The sequence below is a fragment of the Terrapene carolina genome, unplaced genomic scaffold (assembly GCF_002925995.2).
Source record: "Terrapene carolina triunguis isolate 2854851 unplaced genomic scaffold, T_m_triunguis-2.0 Scaffold67, whole genome shotgun sequence".
Classification (NCBI taxonomy): domain Eukaryota; kingdom Metazoa; phylum Chordata; order Testudines; family Emydidae; genus Terrapene; species Terrapene triunguis.
In genome coordinates this window covers 3,915,526-3,929,987 of record NW_020664418.1, presented here as the reverse complement: position 1 = coordinate 3,929,987, position 14,462 = coordinate 3,915,526, and the positions used below count along the sequence as shown (strand labels likewise).

Below are 14,462 nucleotides of genomic sequence, written 5' to 3'. Positions count from 1 at the left end.
GCACCGTCACACCCTCCATAATGCCAACTATAATAAACTTCAGAGCTAAGGGTGAACCATTCAAGAAATATATGTTTGCTGATGATGTTTTAAAGAAAGTCACACCAGTGAACTGGTGGAAGTCACTTAAGCACTTGGATTCAGAGACTGTTGGAAGTGATAATCTCACTTTTAACAGCAGTAGCTTCTTCTGCCAATGTAGAAAGAACATTTTCTTCCTTTGGACTAATTCATTCCAAATTGAGAAATCGTTTGGGACCTGAAAAAGCAGGAAAGCTTGTTTTTTTCCCAGATTATGAACAAACAGGAAAATGAAGGTGAAGACGACTGAGTTAGCTGCAGAAGCCAACATTTTAAGTTTCTCATGTTGACCTGGCTGACATAGTCTATTTAATTTTTTTTTTTAATATTTCATTTAACTATTTTAGTTAAAAACAATTTTAACAAAAACAAACCTGATTTTAAAAAACTTGAATGTTTAAGTTCAAAAATTCATATGCTTGTTTTGTTAAAATATTATATGTTTGCTGTTGAAGAAAAAAAATCCAGAATACATAACGTTGTTGTTTTAGTTAAATAAAACAATTTAAGTGTCTGTCTGGTGATGTTCTCCTCCTAATACAGCATGGCAAGAAAATCCTCCAAATATTAATGATTAATCTGTTGAATTGGAGATAGTTCACCTCCCAATGATTTCATAAATATCTGCACTGGTACAACAGGGCAAAATTTGGCCTTTGGCTATATTTTACTAATAACAAAGGCTATTTGAACATCAGTTCCAACTCCCAATGGGTTGTTTTTAACATTCCAACGTACAAACAAGAGCAGCAAAAGAACACTCTGGACAGCATGAAACTAACAGGTATCTATAACCTAGAGAAGGGGTTCTCAAACTTCATTGCATCGCTACCCCCTTCTGACAACAAAGTCACTATATGACCGGGGGTGTGTGTGGGGGGCACAGCCCAAGCCCCGCCATCCTGGATGGCGGAAGAGGGGGCCATAGCCTGAGCCCTGCCATCCCGGATGGGAGTGAAGCTCGGGCTTCAGCTTCAGCCCCAGGTTCCAACAAGTCTAATGCTGGTCCTGGCGATCCCATTAAAATGGGGTCGTGACCCACTTTGGGGTCCACAGTATGAGAACCGCTGACAGAGCTTCACAGTCTAGAAAGAACCTCTACCATTCCTGATCCAGTGCACTTCCAACAAATCCCTTGTAAAGCTGCACAGGGAACAGCACTCTACTGTCACATAATCCAAACTCCTTCCACAAAACACAACTCAAAAACCAAAAGCTGATAATCACAGACCACATGCAATATAAACAAAGAATTAAAAGTCCATTGTAGCAGAGGGCGCAATTCTGCAGCAGCAACAGTTGAGTGGCCCTCTTCCAGCACTGTAAGTGTTAAAATCAAATACTGTAGCCTGGGCAGTGCTGCTGAGAAAGCACCCAGGAGTCTCCAGTTGAGCCCTGGAGGGGACAGAGGAAAGAGGCTGCTGGTGGAGTCCTCAGTATCTCTACCAAAACCCTTCCTCATCCTCCCACATAGCCAGTGCAGACAACAGTGTTCAGGACTTGATCTAGACCTTGTGGGCAACTGAATCACAACAGGGCCACTTTGCTCCTGGCTCATCTAGGTGAAATCTCATCATGGCCTACGGAGCACAAGATAAAACCAGAGATCTCACATTTAGGAAGATAGAGAGTGTACAGCTAATCTGCTGAGCCTGCCCCTGGGAAAAGTGAGAGGTGAAAGGTCAGGTGGATATACACAAGAGCCTGGCGAAATTCCACAGCTAAGTATAGAGTTAAACACCATCTTTAACAAGTAACACAGGCAGAGGATCCACCTTCTTCATGAAACTGATTAATGTCACATGTAAGCCACAGTCCTCTAAAAAAAAGCCCATTTTAAAACAATTTGGTTGCCACTTGGCTGATCTGCAGAGGGATCTGGCTTTGAACATAGCAGGTGACTCACTCTTCAGGGAAGAATTCGAGGGTGCGGCTGCCAGAAGAGATCTGGCACATGGTATGACTGCGGCGTTGGCTGAACCCAGCTGCTGTTGGAGACTTATAGTGGATGTTCACTGATGGGTAGTTCCTCTTCGCAGGCGGGGGACTGGAGGAAGAGCTGAACAGGCGACTAAAGCTGGGAATGGAGAGAAGCCAACAAATAAGGAAAGAGAAGAGCAGAAGGACAATCTGCAACACAGATTCAAAATACGGAAGAAACAAGCACAAGAACAGGAGTCCTGAAAATCCTTCCATGGAATTGCCCAGGTCTGAGTGCAGTGATCCTTAGCACTAGAGATGGGCTTATGTCTGTGTTTGGTTTCACCAGTGGAGGCTACCCTGTTCTGAATTAGTTATATTACGATTACTGTCCCTTGCTGTAAACTGATTCTGAGTACATGTGAGAGAGTCCATTCCACCTCTCCAGTCTCAGATGTAAGTAATCTCCACAGGATCTGTAAAACAAAAGCTATGTGTAGTTTAGATCTTATTTCCATTTTGCCTGGACCAATGATGTTTTTGGGATAGAGTGGTTCAGATAACAGCTTACATTTTTGGCTCATCTCTACTTAGGGTATGTCTACACTACAGGATTAATCCGAATTTAGATAATTCGAATTTGGGAAACAGGTTGTATAAATTCGATTGTGCGCGGCCACACTAAGCACCTTAATTCGGTTTTTAACCACATTAATTTGGTGGTGTGCGGCCACACTACCCCATTAACTTAAACACAGTAATTCGGTGGTGTGCGGCCACACTAACCCTAATTCGAATTAACAAAATCGATTTAGGCTCTACTCCGTTCGTCGAGGTGGAGTACAGAAATCGATTTAAAGGGCCCTTTAATTCGAATTAACTGGCTCTGTAGTGTGGACGGGTGAAGGGTTAATTCGGATTAACGCTGCTAAATCCGAATTAATCCCGTAGTGTAGACCAGGCCTTAGATTCTGCTTCTCGTGCTTACAGGCTGGTGCCTAAAATAGTAACAGCAACACTATCCTCTTTTTAGTCTGCACAGACCATCCAGTAACTTACAATTGCCAAATGGTGGACTTCTTCTTCTCCTGGACAGATGGGTGCTCCCGGGAAGCTCTGAGGACAAATGTTTCAGACAACCATTAATTTCAGCATCAGACCAAGGAGATGTTTCCCTTTTTACCCAGCTTCAGGGCAGCTGGTTGGCTCCAGCTGCAAAGAGGGGAGGGGGCAGACTTGGGGTATGTCTACACTACGAAATTAGGTCGAATTTATAGAAGCCGGTTATACAGAAATCGGTTTTATACAGTCGATTGGGTGTGTCCCCACATAAAATGCTCTAAGTGCATTAAGTCGGCGGACCGTGTCCACAGTACCGAGGCTAGCATCGACTTCCGGAGCGTTGCACTGTGGGTAGCTATCCCACAGTTCCCACAGTCTCCGCCGCCCATTGGAATTCTGGGTTGAGATCCCAATGCCTGTTGATGCAAAAACAGTGTCGCGGGGTGTTCTGGGTACATGTCGTCAGGCCCCTCCCCCTCCGTCAGAGCAATGGCAGACAATCGATTCGCGCCTTTTTACCTGGGTTACCTGTGCAGACAACATACCACGGCAAGCATGGAGCCCGCTCAGCTCAACTCAGCTCATTGTCACCATATGTCATCTGAGTGCTGGCAGACGTGGTACTGCATTGCTACACAGCAGCAGCCCCTTGCCTTTTGGCAGTGGATGGTGTATTACGACTGGTATCCGTCATCGTCGTATTCCTCAGTGAGTTCGGTCAGAGGCACCTGGGCAGACATGTTTTGTCTCCTGGAGACTCAGTCCTGCCAGCAGTCCTATTGAACCGTCTTGACCATGATGGCTAGCAGTCGTAATACAGCATTTTCTGCCAAGCACCCAGAAGATGCCGATGGCTATCAGTCATGCTGCACTGTCTGCTGCCAGCTTAAGATGTAAAAAATAGATGGACCAGATTTGTTCTGTATTCATTTGCTTCCCCCTCCCTCCGTGAAATCAACGGCCTGCTAAACCCAGGGTTTTGAGTTCAATCTTTGGGGGGGCCATTCTGTGTGACAGTTGTTTGTGTTTCTCCCTGATGCACAGCCACCTTTGTTGATTTTAATTCCCTGTAAGCCATGTCGTCACTCGCCCCTCCCTCCCTCTCTCCGTCAGACAATAGTTTCGCGCCTTTTTTCAGCCCAGATGCCATAGCACTGGGATCATGGAGCCCGCTCATATCACCGCGGCAATTATGAGCACTATGAACACCACGCGCATAGTCCTGGAGTATATGCAGAGCCAGAACATGCCAAAGCAAAACCAGGCGAGGAGGCGATTGCAGCGATTGCAGCGCGGCGACGAGAGTGATGAGGAAATTGACATGGACATAGACCTCTCACAAAGTACAGGCCCCAGCAATGTGCAAATCATGGTTTTACGGGGGCAGGTTCATGGCGTGGAACGCCGATTCTGGGCCCGGGAAACAAGCACAGACTGGTGGGACCGCATCGTGTTGCAGGTGTGGGACGATTCCCAGTGGCTGCGAAACTTTCGCATGCGTAAGGGCACTTTCATGGAACTTTGTGACTTGCTTTCCCCTGCTCTGAAGCGCCAGAATACCAGGATGAGAGCAGCCCCCACAGTTGAGAAGCGAGTGGCGATAGTCCTGTGGAAGCTTGCAATGCCAGACAGCTACCGGTCAGTCGGGAATCAATTTGGAGTGGGCAAATCTACTGTGGGGGCTACTGTGATCCAAATAGCCAACGCAATCAAAGACCTGCTGATATCAAAGGTAGTGGCTCTGGGAAACGTGCAGGTCATAGTGGATGGCTTTGCTGCAATGGGATTCCCAAACTGTGGTGGGGCGATAGACGGAACCCATATCCCTATCTTGTCACCGGAGCACCAAGCCACCGAGTACATAAACCGCAAGGGGTACTTTTCAATGCTGCTGCAAGCCCTGGTGGATCACAAGGGACGTTTCACTAACATCAACGTGGGATGGCCGGGAAAGGTATATGATGCTCGTGTCTTCAGGAACTCTGGTCTGTTTCAAAAGCTGGAGGAAGGGACTTTCTTCCCGGACCAGAAAATAACCGTTGGGGATGTTGAAATGCCTATTGTTATCCTTGGGGACCCAGCCTACCCCTTAATGCCATGGCTCATGAAGCCGTATACAGGCAGCCTGGCCAGTAGTCAGGACCTGTTCAACTATAGGCTGAGCAAGTGCTATTTTAGCACTAATCCCCTCGTCGGAGGTGGAGTAAAGAAACCGGTTTAAAGGGTCCTTTAAGTCAAAAAAAAAGGGCTTCGTCGTGTGGACGTGTCCAGGCTTAATTCGATTTAATGCTGCTAAATTCGACCTAAACTCGTAGTGTAGACCAGGCCTTGGAGTCCTCCATTCAAGAATTTATTCTGGCAACATGATTCAAATGATGACATGAACAAGAGGAGCTGAGGTACAGCCATCTCCAGTAATGAAAGAGACTGGAGTAGATTGTGTCTCTATGTGTGTATGATGTGGAAACAAATGCTGCCAATTTAAAGTGGTATCAGTGGTATCAGGTCAAATCACTACCAGGGCCACAGTCAGCCCTCGGTAACTGGGGGCTCAGACATTGTTTTCATTTTTAGCTGCAGCCACAGAGATTCATTAATCAGGGGCCATCTTTACTCCTCATGTTATACTTTCCCATGTTACTTTCATGTTACATGTTACTTTCCCATGTTATAAGGCACATACAGGGAACTCTGCAAGATTCACCTTAGCCAGCAGGACCAACCCTAAACACAACCACTCAGGGCCTCCATGTAACTTTGACAACTCACACCCTCATTCTCAACCCCAGCCCCAGCTACAGGAACCAGAAGAGCAGGTTTTAAGCATCAGAAACCCCGCTATGTTCTGAGAACTTTCAGCAACTCACAACCTAATTTCTTTATTTGGGCCCCACAAATTGTAAGGTCCAACCTACAGGCCAAACGTGTGACCAGATTGTGCCCCCCCTCCTATTGTACAGGAACTCCCAGCCTCACCTGATCATCTCTGTCCACCTGACAGCTTCCTGTAGCTCCATTAGCCTCTCTTTGTACTGGTTGCGCTCCATCAGGACACGGGCCATCTCTACACGGGTAAAGCGGCGGCGCTGGGCTATGGGAATGTTGTCCTGCAGGGGGGAGGAGCACTGCTTCAGCCAACAAGAAATGGAAGGGGGTTGAGGTTAGTAACGAGGAAGTCAGGAGATGAAAGACACAATTGTCAGTTGTCTGCCTATCTTGTTTAATGTTTCCCCTCCTACCTGAGGCTCTAACGGTAGCCAAATGGCTTCAACAGCAGTTTGGAGACAAAAATCAGGGAGCACCATGTAACAGCATTTGTTCATAAGGTGGGGAAAAGATGGGAGGCATCCTGCTCATTTTCAATAAGAGAGAAAATGGTAGGGCAGGGGGAACTGCTGCAACTGATCACCTGGCATGACTGCACTCACCTGCTCCCTCTCTCAGAGTCTGGCTGATTCTCTGGGGAGGATACCAAGGAGGCACTTCCTCCCACTAACCACTGTGCAGCATGAGGAAAAGGACATGATCAAAATTCCCACGTGCAGTAATTCCCCAGCTAACCAGTGCTAAAGGCTAAAAGTTAGGATGGAGCACAACAAGCATCTTGGGTTAGAATGGGTGCTCAGCTACCAGGACCGGGAAGGAAAAGGCATTTGTAAGGGGAGGATAGAACGTTGCGCATGATTCACTAGACACAGACCTGGGAGAAACATGGGCACATAGTCCTTGCATTCAAAGAGCTCCCTAGCACTAGGCTTTTACAGACTGAAATATACTAAGTGGTTCTAGTGTCTCAACCCTCAAAATATAAAATTCCAATGTTCTTAGTGGTTACCTGTCAAGTTAGAAAAAATGAGTCACTGAAAATGCAAGGCGCATGTAATTACTGACATCTGAAAAACAAGAGAATTTCTGTGGGGCTCAGCAGAATTTCCTGCCATATGGAGATTGTTCAGGTAAGATGTCCAGCAAGTCACAAGCGCCGGGTTCAAGCTGGTTAGTTCCTCTCTGCCAACTCCCAGTAAGAAAAGGTTACTGATTGTAACTGCTTCTTCAAGATATGATGCAGATGTGTATTCCACTGACACCCAGCACACCAAAGCCAGAGCCTCTTGCCTAGCAGTACCCGTAGAGGGGTGGTGCTCGTGGCTGTGGCTCCTGGGGCCCTGGCTATATGAGGCAGCACTGCCCTGACCTCCCTCAATTCCTTCGCACCGAAATCCCATGAGAGGAGACTCCGATGCAGAGGGGATGGAGGGTGGGTCATGGAACACACGTCTGCATCACACCTTGAAGCACCACAATTACAGTAAGTAACCATTTCTTCTTCGAGTAGATGCAGACATGTATTCTGCTTAAGTGACTCATGAGCAGCACCCCAATCCGAAGGCAGGGCTCCGAGTCTACTGAAATAAAGATCACAGGATTGCCCTTCTGAGGCTTGTGCCTGCTCTGGAAGATGCGGTAATAGCACAGTGGTCCATAAATGCATGTATGGATGACCACATGGCGGCCCGGCAAATGTCCAGTATGGAAATTTCACTGAGGAACACTATCAGTGTCGCTTGCACTCTCCTGGATGAGCCCATATCCGCTGAGGAGGTGCAGCTGAAGTTCTCTCACATGCAGCCCTGATACAAGATTTTATCCATCTAGAGATGGTCTTTGCAGAGACCGCTTGCCCCTACTTGCAGTCCGCATATGACACAAACAGACGAGGCAAAACACAAAACCTTTTAGTCCTGTCTAGATAAAAGGCTAGACATTGCCTGACCTCCAGAGTATGAAGGCGTCGTTCTTCCAGGGAAAAGTGCGGCTTAGGGAAAACACCACCTGATTCAGATAAAACAGAGACCACCTTGGATAAAAACTTTGGCTGTGGTCACAGCGTTACCTTATCCTTGGAAAATGGAGTATCACCATGGCATTGGAAAAAACTGACTTCCCTTGAATCGGGGGACGGAATGCTGATATTGCTGCCAAATGCACTCTCAGTGAACTGAGCGCAGGCCCGATTTCTGAAAATGTAACAGGTACTCCAAGATGTCCTGGATGGAAGCCTCTGCTGGTTGGATCCCATGGGCCAAGAACCCCAACAAGAACCATTTCCATTTTGCTAAGTAGGTCGTCCTATTGGAGGATTTCCTTCTGTTGAGTAGGACTTGGACAGCATCCAAGCACTGTTCTTCCTATTCATTTAGCCATGACATGCAGGGAGCTGATCGCAGGATGGAGGGTGCAGCTGTGGTTCTGAGCAAGCAGGTCGGGATGGAGAGGAAGTGATATAGGAGGTTGAATTGACAGAGCGAGGAGATCTGAGAACCAGCACTGTGTCAGTCATGCTGGAGCAACGAGGATGAGCTTGGCCCACACTGCTTTGAGCTTGAGGATGACCTGAGGAATGACTGGAATAGGTGGAAAGCATACAGAAGAGTCAATCACCAGCTGCAGTGGAAGATGTCGGAGGGAGCCTGGGTGGAGGCCACGTCGAGAGCAGAATAGCCAACACTTCCTGTTTTTCCTCGTCAAAAAATGGTTGATCCTGGGGATACCCCATGTTGCAAAGACAACCCAGAGAACGCTCTCCTTCAGAGATCACTCATGGCTCAGGGAGAAAACCCTGCTGAGATGGTCCATTAAGACGATTATGCTCCCCTGGCAAATGGGTTGCTACTGGAGTGATGTCTCCTAAAATGCAAAATTGCCACAGGTTGATCGCCTCCAGGCAGAGTAACTTGCAATGTGCCCCTCCATGCTTGTTCACATAATACATTGCAGTGGTATTGCTGGGGAGTATGTGAACCACTGTGTGTCTGATGTGGTCTCAGAAGGTACAACATGCATTGTGGATGGCCCAAAGTTCCAACACATTGATATGGAGTGAGGCTTCCTGTTCCGACCGCAGGCCCAGCACCCTCAATGAGTCCAGATATGTCCCTCAACCCAGAAGGGAAGTGTCAGTAACAACAGACTTGGTCGGGGACGGCCTCACAAAGGGGACTCCTTGGCACATGCTGCGAGGGTAATTCCACCAGTGCAAGGAATCCAGGACTGGTGGAGGAAGGTGAAGCAACCTGTCCAGAGAATGCAAGGCAGGGCAGTAGACCATCCTGAGCCACATCTGAAGAGGGTGAAGGCAGAGCCTGGTGAACTGGACCACTTGCATGCAAGCGGACATATGGCCCAACAGGCTCAGACATACATGGACTATCATGGAAGGCTGAGATTGCACACTGAGGCAGAGCCGTTGAATTGCCTTGGTTGGTCGGCAAGAACGCCCTCATCCTCGTGGAATCTAACAGAGCCCTGATGAACTTGATTTTTTGAGTGGGAGCCAAGGTTGACTTTGCAGTGTTTAAAATGAGTCCCAGACGGTTGAGCAAACGCAATTTGGTGTCAACGTGGGCAAAAACCTCCTCTCTGGAGCTGCCCTTCAGCAACCAGTCATCAAGGTATGGGAACTCCCTTCCTCCTGAGATATGCATGACCATCATCATGCATCTGGTAAAGACTCAGGGGCCAGAAGAGAGCCTGAATGGGAGAACCATATAGTGAAAGTGACATTTTCCTATCACAAAACGCAGAAATTTCTTGTGGTTCAGTAGAATTGCCACATGAAAGTAAGTGCCCTGAAGGTCCAGAGCAGTGAACCAGTTGTTCTGAGACAGTGCGGGGAGGACAGCCGATAGAATGACCATGCAGAATCTCATGTACTTGATGAATTTGTTGAGGCCACAGAGGTTGAGAATCTTGCCTTGAATTTCAGTATCAGGAAGTACTGGAAGTAAAAACTGTGCCCCCGGTGTTCTGGCAGAACCTCCTCCACCACTCCCGTCTTCAACAGAGAGCTGACCTGTTTGATGAGGAGGTGAGAGAGGGCCCTGCAGAGGACGGGGAAGGGATGTGGGAAGGGGACATGGAAGTGAACTGGATTGCATAGCCTGATCCGATACTGTCTAGGACCCAGCTGTTGGAGGTAATCAAGTCCCAAGCATTGTAAAAGGGGATGGAAAGGGCGGGGTAGTGACTGGACCAATGCTGTGGACTAAGGAATCAAAAGCCTGTACTGAGGGAGGACATGTGGACTGTCTGAAGCCTGAGCCCAACTGCTTCCTCTTGTGGGCTCTATCCCTCTTTCTAGGGTAGTCCTGCTGTTTCAGAGGGAAAGAAGTGCTGTGGATGATACTGTTGCTGTTGCTGCACCCCATAGTGGCATCTTTGCGCAGACGGCATGTACACTCCCAAGGACCTCAAAGCAGCCATGGAATCCTTGAAGGAGTGCAAAGTGTCATCAGTCTTGTCTGAGAACAAGAAGTGGCAGTCAAAGGATAAGTCCTCGATGGCTTGCTGGACGTCCAGAGCGGTCCCAGGTTTTGCAGCCAGGAAGTCTTCTCTCATAGTTACTGCCAAGGCCATGACCCTGGCCAAGGTGCCTACACCATCAAGGGCAGACTGCAGGGACATTCTGGCCACCAAACAGCCTTCCACAATGAATGCCCGGAACTTCTCACACGAGGCCTCAGGCAACTAGTCCTTGAATTTAGCCATGGCTGACCAATTGACGAAATCAGACTTGCCCAGCAAAATCTGTTGATTGGCGATCCTTATCTGTAGGAACAATGAGGTATAGATCTTCCTGCCCAGAAGATACTCAGCTTGGAGTCTCTGTTCTTAGGGGTAAACTTGAACCTACCCTGCTGGGCCCTGTCGTTTACCCATTACAACCAGGGAATTTGGGGCTGCGTGGGAATAAAACTCCTCAAACCTCTGCATGGGAACCAAGTAGCGCTTTTCCATGCATTTAGCCACCAGCCGTACTGAGGCCGGTATACTCCACAGGGCTCTCCTCAGCTCAAGGAGCACATCATTGATCAGGAGGGCCACGCTCCTGGGGATGGCAGGCTTAAAATGTCCACCAGTTTGTGCGTGTTCTCTTGGAGAAACTCCACCTGGATGCCCAGGGATGTGGCTACACGAAGTAAAAGGTCCTGGTACACCTTAAAGTCCTCCAGAATAGAAGGGGAGGATGAACCTGTCAGCACAGCATCATCCGGCAACGAGGACAAAGGTCTCAGCTGAGCCAAAACCGGCTCTCGCTCCCAGGAAGATGTACCCGGGATGGAGGACTCTGGAAGCTTCGCAGGGAGGAAGACCACTGCTGCCTGGGCCCGTCGCTCATCCAAAGCCACCACCATCGACCTGGTGGGTGACTTTGGCTTTGAACGTGACGAAGAGCAGGATCTCCACGAACGAGGAGTGTCCCACTGAGTCCAAGGCCACTGATATGGATAGGGCATTGGAGGCCAGTAGGAGCCAGGCGAGGGACCTCCATCCTGGCCACGAGGCACATGCCAATCCTGGAAGCCATACTGGTCCATTGGTGGCCCCTGGAATTCATCGGGTGATGCAGAGTGCGAGGATGATGACTCCGACTCTGAATCAGAGCCCTGGGATTTCAGCAACATGGGCGGAGCGATGCCCAAGGAAGGCAATAGTCAGTCCAATTCATCTGTTGCCCAGAACGAGGCGGGAATCAACACCTCCAATGAAGGCAGTACTGTTATTATGCAGCATGCCGGTGCCACAGGCAGTGTTGGTCCCAGCACAAACAGCTGTATCGGAGTACTCAAATGCGTCAATGTTGAGGGCAGTGAGAGGTGCCATGGGAACACTTGTGGCATCGAGTGCAGCAGGACCGAAGAGGGTCCCGGTGTCAACGTCCCCCGCACTGATTCCGGTACCAGCTCCATGCCCATTATGGGGAGGAGATCATCTAGGTATGGTCCCAAGGGGCATGAAGGTTCAGCGGCATGCTCCACTGGAGGGGCTGCTGAAGGAGGGAGCCTTGGAAAGTCCTGGACCAACAGGGAGGACAAAATGGAAAGGCAGAGCAGGTCTGCTGCGGCCTGATACGTCGACACAGTGGCTAATCGGTACCGGCATCGCCCTCATTGGTTCCAGACTAAACAGATGCCCAGGGGCTGGAACCGGAGTCAATGGTATCAGGTTTCTGCCCTTCCCACTTGGTACCAGGGAAGGATCAGAGATACCCCCACCATCCTGTGAGCTGACGCCAGTCCACACTTTTCCTGGGGGAGGCAGAGGAGTCACCCCACGACCTGGAGCAATCCCGATTGGTCTTATGAGACCTCTTCCTTAGCACTGATGACAGAGAACAGCTCCTCCATCTCTTGGGAGAGGCAGCAGTGCTCTCTGAGCCCGAGGGTGATGTTCAGTCCAAGGAGGCCTTGGTACTGGATCAGGCTGCATGGCCTGTTCAAGCAGGAGCTGCTTGACGCAAAGGTCCCGTGCCACCTGAGTCCAGTTCTTGAACGATTTACAAATCAAACAACGCTCTTTAAGGTGGGGCTTGCCGAGACAAAGCAGGCACTGTGTGTGAGGTTGCTGTTGGAAATTGCCCCTCCACACAAAGGACAGTGTTTAAACCCCAGTGAGCGCATCACCAGGTGACACTATCTATTAACTACCACTAACTAACTAACTATATACAATAAACTAGGCTAAGATTAAATGCGAGGTTGGGAGTCTACAACCACACAGAGCTCTGACTTCAGCCACGGGCGGTGAGAAGGAACTGAAGGGAATCGGGGCAGCACTGCCTCACATAGCCAGGAGAGGGACCATGAGTACAGTAACTCCTCACTTAATGTAGTTATGCTCCTGAAAAATGTAACTTAAAGTGAAACGATGTTAAACTAATCCAATTTTCCCATAAGATTTAATGTAAATGCAGGGGGTTAGGTTCCAAGGACATTTTATTGGGGCAGACAAAAGGCATTATATACTGTACAGTACTGTACTGTGGTTGGGCGGTGCCCTGGCTTAGGCAAGGCCACTAGGAAGCACCTTGCGCAGCAGCAACAGCAGCTTCCCCCAGAAGAACAGGCGCCAACTTTGCTGGGGGATGCTCCAGGCCCCACTCCACTCCAGGCCCACCTCTTCCCACCCCCACTCCACCTCCTCTCTGGAGCACCCCACATCCCCACTCCTCCCCCGCCCTCCCAGAAAGTCCTAAGCGCTGCCAAACAGCTGTTTGATGGCGGGGGAAGTGCTGGGAGGGAAGGGGAGGAGGCAGAGAAGAGGAATTTGTGCAATGCTCCCTTGTAAAGTCGCTGCTCTTCCACAGAATCTTACAAGCAGTGGTCAGAGCAGGCAGCCAAACGACATTATAAGGGAGCATTGCACAACTTTAAACAAGCATGTTCCCTAATGGAGCAGCGACGTAACTTTGAAACAACGTTAAGCGGGAGGACGTAAAGTGAGGAGTTACTGTACTCTAAGGGTAATGCTAGGCAAAGGTCTCCGGCTCCAGCTTCAGCTTGCTGGGCGCACATACCTAAATGGAATACACATCTGCATCTACTCAAAGAAGAATCTCAATGTCTCCATTTGTAAAATGGCCAAGGCCCCCGCTCCCTGCCAACAACTGTCTGTTTGATTCCCTGAGGAGGATAACATAAGTAGGCCTTCTTTTAGTAGAGGCAAGTATGGCTGGTGTGGGCTGGTGTATCTGCATATGGACCAGAAAAGGGAAAAAGATCTTACATGCTACACTCCCCTCAGGGGAAGGGAAATGAGAGCAATGCATAAGTAGCAAAGACCTCCATGACAGCTGGGGAAAAAGGCTGCCTACAGGAAACCTTAAATATGATGGAATCATGCTACCAGGAAGCAGCACTGGGTTTTGTCTATAATTGTTGATATCCCCATTTCATCCCAAAAGGCTGATGTAGCTCTTTTGGATGGTGCAGCACTACACCAAAATGGGCTAGTGGAAACTAGCAAGCTAAAGTCCTGCCTTCTTCTCCTTGAAATTCACTCATCTGAGTGGCAGACAGAGGAAATATGTAACTGAAGAGGAAATTACTATTAAAAATCTAGTGGGAGTTGCATTTTATTTTATTTTTTTTAAACACAGGACTATTAGCACAGCTCACCTCAAAAAAGAATCCTTCATCCAGCATTCACAGGAGTGATTTGCAAACTTGCCATGAACTCAAAGCTTTCAATAGGCTAAATTCATCTCTGGTGTAACTCCAGTTAAGTCAATGGAATTACACTAGTGATTAATTTGGCCCAATACTTTTCAGCCAATAAGAGCAGAATGTCTTTTCTGTGTGCTAGCGTGGAGAGAGGAGGTGTATCAGATTTCCTGTCACATAGGAGGTGATATTTCCAGGTGGCATTTCTATCATTCCCTAGTTTGTCTGGTTTTTGGCTACAGCTGGGCTAGGTTGAAAAACTGGAAATTCTTAACCTTAGCAAAAAACACCCAAAGAAATGGCCACAGAACCATTGGACTGGACAGAATGGAGTAGATCGCTGGTCCCCCTCCTCTGGCATCCTGCATCTGGCAGTGGCCAATGCTAGATAGTTCA

The 14,462-nt window shown here is 48.6% G+C and overlaps 1 protein-coding gene across 1 annotated transcript in view; it reads right to left on the bottom strand.

Moving 5' to 3' along the window:
* The window catches only part of MAPK8IP3 (mitogen-activated protein kinase 8 interacting protein 3), a 312,779-nt gene that overhangs the window by 171,127 nt on the left and 127,190 nt on the right, over positions 1–14,462 (bottom strand). The window contains exons 13-15 of the mRNA XM_026648192.2: positions 6,040–6,170; positions 3,061–3,117; positions 1,988–2,158 (exon numbers count right to left, since the gene is read on the bottom strand). Of these exons, the coding sequence (XP_026503977.1) occupies positions 1,988–2,158; positions 3,061–3,117; positions 6,040–6,170 (359 nt within the window). The remainder of the gene's footprint in view (positions 1–1,987; positions 2,159–3,060; positions 3,118–6,039; positions 6,171–14,462) is intronic.